The sequence below is a fragment of the Pleurodeles waltl genome, chromosome 3_1 (assembly GCF_031143425.1).
Source record: "Pleurodeles waltl isolate 20211129_DDA chromosome 3_1, aPleWal1.hap1.20221129, whole genome shotgun sequence".
NCBI lineage: Eukaryota > Metazoa > Chordata > Amphibia > Caudata > Salamandridae > Pleurodeles > Pleurodeles waltl.
Window position 1 is genome coordinate 1,863,026,973 of NC_090440.1, and position 12,532 is coordinate 1,863,039,504.

Genomic DNA, 12,532 nt, shown 5'->3' on the forward strand with positions numbered 1-12,532 from the left:
TTGGGGTGTGGCCAATCTCAACTTTTTTTCTCGAAACTGACCTAAGGTAGCCAGCGTCTGAGCAACAAATGGGGGGGAATTTCTAGAATTCTAGTCTCCTGCTTGTTTAAAGTATATAATAGGTCGAGACCAGGTTGATCGGAACAGACTGAACTCTGGTTGAGACCAGGGTGCATGCGCTCACCATTCTCCCTCAAGGGTAGTTTTCGCTTCATGATTGACTGGGTTCACGACCTGTTGCTGGCAAAGAGATGAAGCAAGCAAGCCCCATGGTGAGGAATTATTTTTGATTATTATTTCTAGCTTGCATTTGTGCATGAATATATAATCACTGTATATGCAGATAAATAATCCATTACCAGAGTAGTGTATTTTTATTGTTTGGTTTTATGCAGTATTATTCCATTACTGTGATTATTTTTGGAGGTGTATTTGTGATGCTGCATTTGACCTAACTCCTCTTTTCGAACCTCAAAACAGTACTGTAATAAATTACTCAGATTAAGAGATTTACATTGTTGGAATTCCTTTAATTTGTGTCTCCTCTCAGTTTACAGTAAAGCAGTACACTTTTATTTCACTGCGGTGATTTTCTTCAAATGTGCACTCGGGTTGTAAACCATTGACCTTTCTAGTTAAACCTTGCAGAGTGCTTTGATAAATGTGTTTCTCGGACTGAGAGGGTTGCATGCCAGAAAATGCTCTTAGTGTTTGTGTATTTCTTCTTAGTCTGCTGTAAAGCAAAACACCTACCCCCCTGTGCTGACCCCACTTTTTGGCAGCAAGACAGCTGGGAAAATTAGAGAGATTAAGAGGTGTGCCCACTTCATGGCAGTCCAACTCCTAAGGTGTATGAGCTGAAGTGGACACCACTTTTTAAATTTCCCCCATCTTGGTTTGGAAGTAATTGGGCCTCTAGGGTCAGGGTAAAGCCCACTTCCAACAGAAGTGGTCATATAAAGGTTGTAGTCACCCTAAAGGTGGGAAACCCATTGGCTACCCCCTGCCACTTCCTGCAGTGCCCCTAAATTGAGTATTTAGGTGGCACCCTTGAGCCCTAGAACTCAGATCCTGACGATATAAGAAGACAAAGAACAAAGAAAAGACACATCTTGTCAGAAATGGGTTCGCTATTTGTCAAAGTAGGGACCCTCACTCTAGTCAAGGTAAGGGAGTCACACAGCAAAGATAACCCCTTCTCACCCCGGGTAGCCTGGCACGAGAAGTCAGGCTTATCTCAGAGGCCATGTGTACAGTATTTGTACACACACACACACACACACACACAGTGAAAACACCACAAAAGTATTCCATACAAGTTTAGAAAAATAGCCAAAACAAGACCAAATCGACAAAAATCCAACATACACAAGCAAAGATACAATTTTCTTACGAGAAAATCTCAGTAAAGTACTTAGAAACACAATAGCTCCAACTGAGGCTGTCATAGAGTCTGACTGAGTTGTTCCTAGCAGCCCAACGCCACTGGCAAGGGAGTTCGGGCCAGTCATTGATGCACACGGACCCCAGGCGCCAGGTGCAGTACCTTTGAAACCGATAGGAAACAAAGACTTTGCATGGAGTCGGGGAGGTGAGGTGTTGCTGGAGCCAGTGTGGTATTGGTTCCTTACTGTGAGGCAGGGGAGGTGAGGTGTCGGTTCCTTACAGTTGCAGGGGAGATGATGCAGCATCCGTGGTGAGGCGTGGTCGATGAATCTATTAGGTCAAGATGCGAGGCGTTAATTTTGCGGTGTCGCAATCACACCGCGGGCCCCAGGTGCTGTGACCGAATCAGAGTCAGATGTCACATATATCAATGAGACAGCACTTGGGACTCATGCTGTGGCAGGACTTCAGAGGCACTGCAGCAGCATCGGACCTGAGGCATTGGTCATTGCACTCAGAGGAGACCATGGTTCCTGTGCAGGCACCTGCGCAGAGACAGACAGCGGCACCGGTTCCGGGGTCACTCTGGAGTCAAGGTACTTAGTTTCTTCTTGGTTGCAACAGAACGCACTCCTAAGGGCCCAGAAACTGGATTTGGCACCACTTGGCGAGACAGGACTCTCAGCAAGAGAGCCCTGGCGCTGGCAGATGAAGAACTTGATGTCCCTGAGACTTCTTTACAGGGGGTAAGCTCAGTCCAAGCCCTTGGAGAACCTTTAGAACAGTGGCATCGTCTAAACTAACCAGGGGCGCCACACACAGTCTGAGAACCACTGCATTAGTCCAAATATAGCGAGGAGCCAGCTGCAAAGTTCAAATAATAATTACTTAGGCAGGGTTTTCATCCTATTTGTTGGTAATTGCTTAACAATTTCTGCCATCAAGTTGCATTCTTCACAGTGAAAGATCTTCGCAAAGTATTCACCTGGATTAATGAAATACTTTTTTTTCTAGGGCCCCAGTCACCTTTTGATGTTTATGCTTTGTTCTGCACAGCAGAAGTTCACACTAATGCTATACTAGCTCAGCAAACATGATATGTCTCAAACTGATAAGAAAATAAAGTATTGTTTTTATATATTTTGCTACTCAGCAGGAAGGCCTCACTTTCTAGCTTTACCAAAGAATGTCACTAACACACGTCTCTCTAGATTTCCTAGCCCTGCATGAAAGGTGTGAGAGGGAAGGCTATGGGGCGTGGGGTCAGACAGGGAAGTGATCTCCTCTCTAGGACATCGAAATCTTCATGGTGCATGGCAGCAGGGATGCTTCTCCTTCACCTACTCACTCATCCAAAGGGTCACGGGTGGATTACTGTAGTGTTTCACACAGACTCTTTTTTTACTAAGTGAAATAGAAAACAGTTGCAACAAAGCACACGCATTACAGTGAAATGTCTCAAGGCAAAGTAATGTCATTTAGAGGCAGTAGCAGTTGTACTCTACAATTATATTTGTGAATTTCTTAAAATAATTCTTTTTACTCTGTAAGACAGCTGCAGGTGTAATCAGTCTTCACTGAAGACATCTCCATTTACTGCTGGATGGATGTGTTCGGTGACAGTCAACGGAAATTCTTTAAAGTTCATCATTCTGTCGGTCTACCTAACACTGATCTCTGAAGCCATCAACAGTGATGGCATGCTATAATAACATTAAAACTAAATCTGACATACCCTCCTTCTTGAATGTAAAAGGAAGGCACAATGTCATTGTAAGTATAATCCTTATAAAGGGCAGGTGAATGTCTTTTCAACCTTCAATGCAATAATAAAATAGCCAGAGAAAGCCTTTTTAACTGGTGATGATTTCCTTTAGCATCATATACACATCACACAAATACTATTGGCCATAATCTTAATGGAGAGTGTTATGTTATGCAACAGTGGTGGCAAAACAGAAAAGAAAATAGTGGCAGAAAGTGGCTTAAAAAATCTTCAAAGTGCAAGAAAAGACTGGCTGTTCGAATCAATTATTTTTTCATTATTCACTACAGAAATAATGTACACAACAGAATATGTTTTGATACAACTGTAGTAACCTTGGGTGGTGGTGGCAGTTATTTAAAATGGGGTGGCCTCCTGCAAATTGCATACTCTGCAGTGCACCAAAAGCATTTTTTTTAAACAAAATTAGTTTTAAACAATTCCACATGGCATGTAGACCCCAGTGCTGAAGATGATTGTTTCTGACTCAGCCAATAATAGTGTTCTATTAAACAACTGTTACCTTTTTATTTGGTTATATCTATAATTACAATACCATCATCGGCTTCATCCCAATTATTTTCAGGGTATAAAATGGAAGTACTACCTAGGCCGGCCTTACGTCCCCCACTAGCCAAAAAAAAGTAACATAATGGGGAGCCGCAGCCAACGGCCATTAGGTCAAGGGATCCGCGGCTTGAAAATGTTTGGGAAGCACTGCTTTAGAAGCAGGATGTAGAAGCCAAGTCCAGTCCTTTCACTCAGAGGACAGAAGCAGCAGGCCATCATAGCAAAGCAACGGGCAGAGTGGCAGTCCCTCCCTACAGCATCTAACTCTTCTTCTTGGCAGAAGGTCCTCAGTCCACAAGGATTCTAAAGTTGTAGTCTCAGAGGCCCAATTCTTATACTAATTTCTGCCTTTCAAGAAGAAAAACATCAAAGTAAAGTCACTGTAGTGCACAAGAGCGTCTTTCCTGCCCTTGCCCCAGACACACTCCAGGAGGTCGGAGAGTTCTTTGTGTAAGGACAGGCACAGCCCTATTCAGGTGCAAGTGTCAGCTCCTCCCCCCACTCTAGCGCTGGGAGACCCATCAGGATATGCAGGGCACACCTCAACTTAAAAGATATTTCAAGGCAATCTCCACGGGACAGATAGGCCTTGCAACAGTGAAAAACACATTTAGCAGTATTTCACTATCAGGACATGTAAAACACACCAGTACCTGTCCTACCTTTTAAAAACACTGTACCCTGCCCATGTGCCTACCTCAGAGGTGACCTATATGTAGTAAAAAGGGAAGGGTTGGGCATGGCAAGTAGGTGCACTCGCCAGGTCGAACTGGAAGTTCAAACCTGCACACACAGACACTTCAGTGGCAGGTTTGACACATGTTTACAGTGTCACTCCTGTGGGAGGCAGAATCAGTGCTGCAGGCCCACTAGTAGCATTTGATTTAAAGTCCCTAGGCACACATGGTGCACTATACTAGAGACTTACTACAAATATGCCAATTGTAGTAAAGTAGAACCTTTCTGGCATAGATACCCACACTTTTGGCCTGGTGTCAGTATATCTGGACTGTAGTACACTGGGATCCTGCTAACCAGGACCCCAGTGTCTGTGTTCTCTCCTCCAAATGTAACTGTATGGTAACTTTTACACCCCACAATTGGCATACTTGTGCACCCATGTAAGTCCCTAGTATATGGTACTTAGGTACCCAGCGCACTGGTACACCACGGGTCCGCCATGGGTTGAAACATGTATTGTGCCACCCATGGGGGCTCACTTAAACTGTGACTACAGGCCTGCCATTGAAGTCTATGTGAAAAGGTGCATGCACCTTTCACTCCAGATGTAAGGTTTGCCTTAAATCATGGTCACTACACTCTGACCCTGTAAGTAACCGCTAAGGTGCCTACCTTCAGCCCAAAGACAGGCTGCATGGTTGTAAGTGTGAGGGCATTCCTGCATGGGCAGAGGGGCCCCTACAAACCCCAGACTCTATTTCCTGGGCTTTATACATGCCGGGAAGGCATCTTAAGGCATGTACACTGGTCAACACGAGTTGTCCAGCTTCATAATGGCTTCATCGAACATAGGCATGTTTGGTATCAAACATGTTGGAATCATACAACTACACAGATTCCAGTGGTGGTTGCATGATACCATGTACTCTGGTGGTTTCCTAGGGGAGTCTCCAAAATCTGCCTGTACGTCCTTGCAGGGTCTGCATGCCAGCCTGTGCTGCTGCCGACCCCACACACTGTTCTGCCCTCCTGCTGCTGAGCCTAACTCAGGCAGGGGAAGGCAGATCAAAGGATTTCCTGTAAGATAGTGGTGTGACTACCTCTTCCTTAGAAATAGGTGTCTCTGGGATGGGGTGGGAGTGCCTTTGAGCAACACCAGACTGCTTTGAAGGGCCCACTTGGATCCCTCCCTGCACACACCAGTTTGCACCAGTTCAGGAACCACGATTCCCACTGTGGCGCGAAACCATACAAAGGACAGGGAAATGACCACCCCCCAGCAGAGCTCTGTCCAACTCCCCCCTAGGGAGGTGCATAGAGCTCTGCCGGTGGGGGTGGGGGGTGGGGAGGATGGCTACTTGATTCTGCCATCTTGGAAAAAAGATGAGCAGAGGCCCCTGGGAGCATCCGACGGGTTAAGCCAGCTGGGTGATGTACCTGACACACCCCCCCTGCAATAAGTGTTCAACCCCCTTCTGGGGGTGAGACCCTAGATTCATCAGCAAGACTTCAAGAACCGTCTGCAAGACTCCTCTGCAAGACACTTCTGAAACCTAGTCACCAGAACCGCTGCTGTTCTTTGCTGGAACCAAAAGCAAGACTGTAACCAGTAAGAGGGCTTTTCAAGTTTTGCAAAGACTTCTGCAAACCTGTGGCCGTACATCCTCCACTCGGCCACAGGTGCTTTCCTAAGTGCACTCTGCCTGCACTTAGGAAAGCAAGAAGGAATCTCCCTTGGAGTGAAGGAGGCACTCCCCTGTATCCACATGCACTTCAACGACAACTACCGGCTTGTGGATCCTGCTGTCCCACGCACTCTCCAAGGATCTATAACACAGGTGGTTTGACCTATCTTCCTTGCAACTGGGAAGTCTGTGGTCCCTCGCATGAACTGCTTGGCTGGAACCCCTGTGCAGCACGTTTGCTTGTCAGTGCCAAGGATGGTTGGCTCTTCAGTCCGAAGACCTCCTAGTTCCAGGAAGCCTCGGCCTCCAGCACTCTCAAGCTCCAAGAACAACGTTATCTCTACAACTCCTGCAACGTGGGCGGTGCTGTTGAGCCCTCCCGGTGACTCCCTGTGCCTGCTGCCAGAGGGTCCTGCTGGGGGCTCCATCGATTCAGATGGCTCTCCTGCGTGCTGAGGGCTGGCCCTGACCTACCTGCCAAGGCTGGGTCACCTGGACCTGGCTGGTCCCCACAAATCCTGCAACTTCTGTGCAATGCTTCCCTGCATTTGCCAAGGCCTGTTGATGGTCCCGCTGACCATTGACCCCTCTGTAACTCGATGACCGGTGTGGGACAGCTCGTCCACTACTTTTAGGATCTTCCTGCATCACCTGTCCTGCACAGCTGGACTTCTTCATCCACCATCCCAGAGAAAAGCATCTCCAAGAAGGGTGGGCATTTCCCTCCTGCACCGCACCCCTGGATGTTCTGGACTCTGTCCCCTCTTTCCTTAGGTCCTCTTCTTCTGGAATCCACGCCTGGGTTCTACCGACTTGGTCCACGGGTTGAGACAGAAGCTTGGCAACGAGGTCCCTCTACTGACTTCAGCCATATGCCCCTGGGCTCCCTGGTGTAGATACTCCACGGTTCTGGGTATCCATGGGTGGGGGTACTATACAACCTCCCATGTCCCAATGGGTTTCTTCGGGGTCCCCTAGTAAGGGTCCTAAAACGCCACTTCCCCATGTTAGTCTATGGACACTGACCTGAGATTACTACTCGGCACATGGGCGCCTGGGGAATCCTATATACTTACCTTTGGGGTTTCAGTACTTCCCCAGTCCTAGGGGTCCTTGGATGGTAGTGTGGGTTGGGAGTGAGGAGCCCATGCTATTTAATGGCTTTGCTTACCTGTTTATAAGTATATGTTTCTATGTCCATATCTTTAGTTAGGAGATATACCAAAGTTAGTTCTAGAGTTTGGGCTACAATAAATATAACATTTTTCTAACACTGGTGTGGTTCTTTTCTGTGTGTGCATCACTGACTGACTGACCTGTGTGGTATTTGCAACCGCTTTACACCCTCCTGGATAACTCTCAGCTGCTCTCCACAGCTACCCCTATGAGAGCTCTGGTTATCTAGAATTTCCTAAACTATCACTAAGGGTTGCATGGACTCAGTACAGGGTGCCTAACTGAGCCAGCCACCTACACCAATCATAGATCAACCAAGCACCAATACCATTTAGTCAGAGAGGACTTGCATCTTAGCACTGGTCAGCAGTGGTAAAGTGCCGAGAGTCCTAAAGCCAGCAAAAACGAAATTCAGCACAGGATCAAGATAGAAGGTCAGAAGCCAAAAATATAGGGGAAACCACTCCAAGAGTTGACAGGTCCAACACAGCAGCAGAGGAGAAGAAGCAGCAGATGACCTGGTACCAACCCCACCTGTCTGTCTGCATTTCCCGATGCACTCGGTACATGAAGATGGCTTGTCCTGCAGCTGAGCCTCCAGAAACCCTGGGGGGACTGCTTGCCTTTGAAAAAGACTCGGGTCTCCTGTGAGCAGCAGACCTGCTCTCCAACTAACTCTAAAGAAAGGACTCAGCAGCCTCCGGAACTGCAAAGACCAGACACCTGAAGTCACTGTTGCACCCACCGTCAACAACCCGAGCAGGAGTGGATGTCCGGTGCCAGCAAGGTCCCCCAGCTGCCCAGTATGAGTCTGTCGTGGTTGCACCCCTCCTAGACTCCTTGAAGTCGCCTGCAGCCTCTGCACGCAAGCCCCCTTCTCCAGCGACTTCTGTGGTGAGAGAAACCTGACTAAAGCAACCACTGCACCTGTTGCCGCAAGGTCAGAGTTGAAGTGGACCTCTGGTGTCAACGACGTCCCCCAGCTCTCCTGAGCTCAAGCTTCACCCCTCCTGGACTTCATAATGATGCCTGCAGACTCAAACCACAAGACAACCCAACTGCAAGTGCTCTTGGAGAAGGAAACCTGATGCCAAACAACACCGCAGCAACTGTCGGCCTTGGTGAAGAGGAGCTAAGGTGCCCCTAAGTCCCCGAGCACCCCACGTTTGTGACCTACCTGTTGGTTATCCCCGACTAGCCCTCCAGCCAGAGCCTGAAGCCTAAATCCACAGAGACCAATCTCCATTGAAATACACTGGGACCAGATACCGTACTACACCTCTGCACCCGGCAGCCCCAGTGCTGCACGGAGTGACCTCTTGGTGTGATCCTGACCCTCGCACAGTACTCACCCTTAAGTCTCTAAGATTGGTCCCATGAGTCGTCGTAAAGTGCTTGTTTGCTAAAAAAATGTTCCTTCCATATGTTAACAGTGAAGTATTCTGAAATTGCAGAGTCGATTTTTGCAAGTGAAAAGTATTTATGCTTACAAACATGCTTACCTTATAACAAAGTTCTTGGGTTTAAACTATATATAAAAAGAAGTGTTATTTTTCTTAACTGGTCTCGGATTTATTCTTTGAGTGTGTCTCACATTGATTGCTTCTGTAAGTACAACAAATTCTTAGCACCACCTTCTGATAAACCTAACTTCTTGCCCACACTACCACAAAACAGAGCATTAGTCCCATCAACTTTTGTGTCTGCTAACCAATTGGGGATCCATTGGACTTTCTACACAGTGTACTTTTTAGTACACCATATAGAGAGCCAGCGTCCTACAAGTACCATTTAATAGGGACTTACAAAGAGAATGCTAAAGGTTGTGCCAATTGGGAGAAACAACTGTACAATTTAGGAAAAGAGATCTGGCACTGGGGACCTGGTCAGTATGAACCCAGTGCACTTTCAGTCGAAATCACATCAGATACCAGGCAAAATGTGGGGGCTAACCATGCCAAAACGGTTGCTTTCCTACAATGACAATCTGTTTTTGCCTGAAGTCCAGTTGGTCTTTCAGTTGGAGGATGGGCTCGACTGGTGCACCCGAATCTGTTACTGAAGACTGCTTTGAAATGTTCGGATCTGGAGTTTGTTTCTTTCTCACTGCTGAAGGTCAGCTCGTTGTCAAAGCAGTGGGTGTCAATGCCATTGGCCGGCCTGGCACAGAAGATCGTCTCAATGCTGAGGGGCAGTCCGATACCGTAGCTGCAGGAGCCGAAGCACCCGTTTTGGAGAGTATTTTAGGCGATGACCCTGAGTAGGAGCTGGCCAAACCAATGGCTTACTGCTAGAAGGCAGTGACAGTGTTTGGCCGAGAACCTCCGTCTGCTGTTCCAGAGGGTCTGGATCACAGATTGTTTAGGCTGGGCAGGAAGGTCTTCCATCGCTATAATGATCTCCAGGTCAGATCCGGAAGTGCCCTCCATGGAGAAAGCCTCTTTTTCTGCTGCCGATGGCTAAGAGTGTTAATCGCCCTCTGCCCCGCAGAGACCAAAAAGGTCTTGTGCTTCTTCCATGCTCTTCGCACATCCAAAGTCGACGTGTGCAATGGTCTTGGAGCGGAAGGACGGGTAAGAGTCGCAATTGTCCTCGCTGTGTTCCAGCAACAGGCAGAAGTTGCAGACCTGATCTAAGGCCTTTTGAGTGGCAGAAAGAACAATAACGGAAGTGTGTCCATTCCATCACCAGCTGGGCATTCTCAAGTGATACGATGGAGATGGAAATGGGACATGGAGGGGCCACAGTCAATAAAGACCCGACTCAATCGAAATCTAGCAGAGTGTCGATACACAAGTGAAAGTGAAATGCATTGGAAAACTATAGCAATGAAGGGGAAGGTATAGTGAACCAAGAAGATCCGGCAACTGTGTCTACCCAGAGCACTGGAGCACACGTCCGAACCAGACAGCGGAAAGAAAACTATCTAACAGTGGAGTCAATGCCATTGCACATTATCACCAAGAAAAGGAGTCACTATCTCGTGACTCAAAATATTTCTTCAAAGAAATCAAATTGCACACAACTGGACCCAATATTAGATGGCAGAAGTATGCACAGCATGTGTATCTACAGCCACACACACAAACACATAAATATGTTTATATATAAAACTTGTTTTCACACATATACACATTCTTGGTAAAGCAGTTGTCTCAAACTCCAGCAGGCCACATACCTGATGCAGAATGTATAGATTTGCTGTTTATTTTAAAAAGCAGCCACTGTGGAGCATCAAACATCCTAGGGTGGGATAGCTAGAACACTTTGCAGCATTGAACTTCCCCCGCAGAACTTTAAAACTGAATTCAAACGATAGCAAGTAATCATAAATCCGAACACAGTCCTACCTGAGAGCAAAGGCTATGATCGAACTTGGTTCTTTCTCGCACACAGCAATGGGCACACGTTCATGTTCATACATCAGGTAGTGCTTGTCAGGGTCACTATGAGTGGAACAACACAATTACAAAAACAATTATAAACAACCAAAAAGTGTTCTAACAGCCATGTCTTCAAAAGAAAACAAAAACATTACTTTCCCACGAAATATGCAAAGATGTAGGTGTATTTTTTCAAGGGTTGCGAAAAGCACCAGTGGCTTGCCTCACTTTAACTACAGAGCTTCTAAACCAGTTTGGCTGATATGTGAAAGCCAAGACCCATATGAGTAACAGACTGCTTTACACAGAACAATTTAAGAACACATGAAGAGCAAGAACAATTATTATACTGATGTATACCGTTTAAAGTGATAAAGTAAGGTGCAAAATACACCCATAACACAAAAAGAGGTAACAACATTTATTAGTTTGAGGACACAGTGTTTTTCAGCACACAAGTAAATAAATGCTGTACAGAAATGCAGACGGATTATACAATTCCTGTATTAGAAGGTGATAGAGGAAGTAACACTCAAGCAGTAAAAATTTTGTCTCTCTTCTGGACAACTCCGATGAGGGGATGGTGCAAATAGCCGTTGGGAGGGTCTTGCACACTGAGTGAACTCACTGAGGATTTTGTTAGCTTCCCTTTCCATCAGAAGAGAGGGTTTCTCGCTATTACTTATTACATTTTCCATAGTCTGCCAACAGTAATTCACATAGATGGGCTGGTTAATATGAAAGCAACAACCTGAAGTCTGGCAAGACTCAACGATATGGGCGATGTTAGCTTCTCACTGTATTATGATTTTTGATCAGGGGCTGAAGCCCTGGTCAGAAATTTCATGATCATGTTTTGAAGGTGTGCCAGAAATGGATCCTCTCCAGACTGTATCTTAACAAAGCAATGTGTTACTGGGGTTCCAGAATGGCATCAAGTGTGTTCAACCCGGCTTCTGAATTTCAACATATCGACATGCCAACCCTCCAAACCCAATCAGCAGAGGATTTGGCAAAGGCTAGCTGCAGGTTCTCCAAAATTGGCAGTATCTCCAAGGACGATGTGGGTGTCATGAGTGGCCCAGGATGCAGAAACTCTGGGTGCAGCTTTTTCAAGAAAAGCCACAGCTCAGAGGGCTTTGGTGGTGGTAGGGAACAGTGTCACTGGCTTCTGGATCAGTATCTCTTCCTAGTAGAGGATCTTTCTTTTTTGGGTTTCTTCCGTTTGCACTGAGAAGCTGTTATAAGAGTTACCCAATCCAGTGAAGTTTCTGAGGCTATTCATAATGTTAGGACTTTGCAAGAAGTGTCCAGCAAAACTAAGGTTTCTGGCAGGTGCATACTTGGGCGTTGCAGGTCATATTTACAGTAAACTTGGTGCATGTCACACATAAGTTTGTACTCCATCCTGTACGGAAATTGAAGCTTGTGTATTAATATAGAGTGGTGTAAGTTTACTAGCAGTGGTGCAACTAGACCCAAACATCAGGGGGGGGGGCTGTACTAACACTTTGAAAAGTGGGGGTGCAGCCATCTTCAGAGCAGAATCAAAATTATCTGTGGGGGCTCGCTTCACTCTTCTGGTACAATACCATGATATGGTGTGTCAGTATCAAAGGCATGCAGCAAATAATGCATTTTTACGTGCACTTTTAAGTATTATAGTGGGTTCAGGGTTCTCCTTCAATTTTATCAGAATTGATTCCGTTGTGTGCCACATTAAGCATTAGACCTGGTGAGGAGCACAATTTTGGGTCCTAATCCGCTGGGCCGTCAAAGGAAGTATTCCATCGACAGAGCCAAGAGGGACTCCAATGACAGGTCTGCCTGTCTATAAATAAGGCAGGAGTACCAAGGATTTGGTAGGAAGGGGATTCCATAATGTT

The 12,532-nt window shown here is 46.4% G+C and overlaps 1 protein-coding gene across 3 annotated transcripts in view; it reads right to left on the bottom strand.

The window, feature by feature from the left end:
• The window catches only part of PIKFYVE (phosphoinositide kinase, FYVE-type zinc finger containing), a 1,212,885-nt gene that overhangs the window by 280,136 nt on the left and 920,217 nt on the right, over window positions 1–12,532 (bottom strand). For all 3 annotated transcript variants that reach the window (XM_069225943.1, XM_069225942.1, XM_069225940.1), the window contains one exon: window positions 10,614–10,709. In XM_069225943.1, coding sequence (XP_069082044.1) covers window positions 10,614–10,709 — 96 coding nt within the window. The remainder of the gene's footprint in view (window positions 1–10,613; window positions 10,710–12,532) is intronic.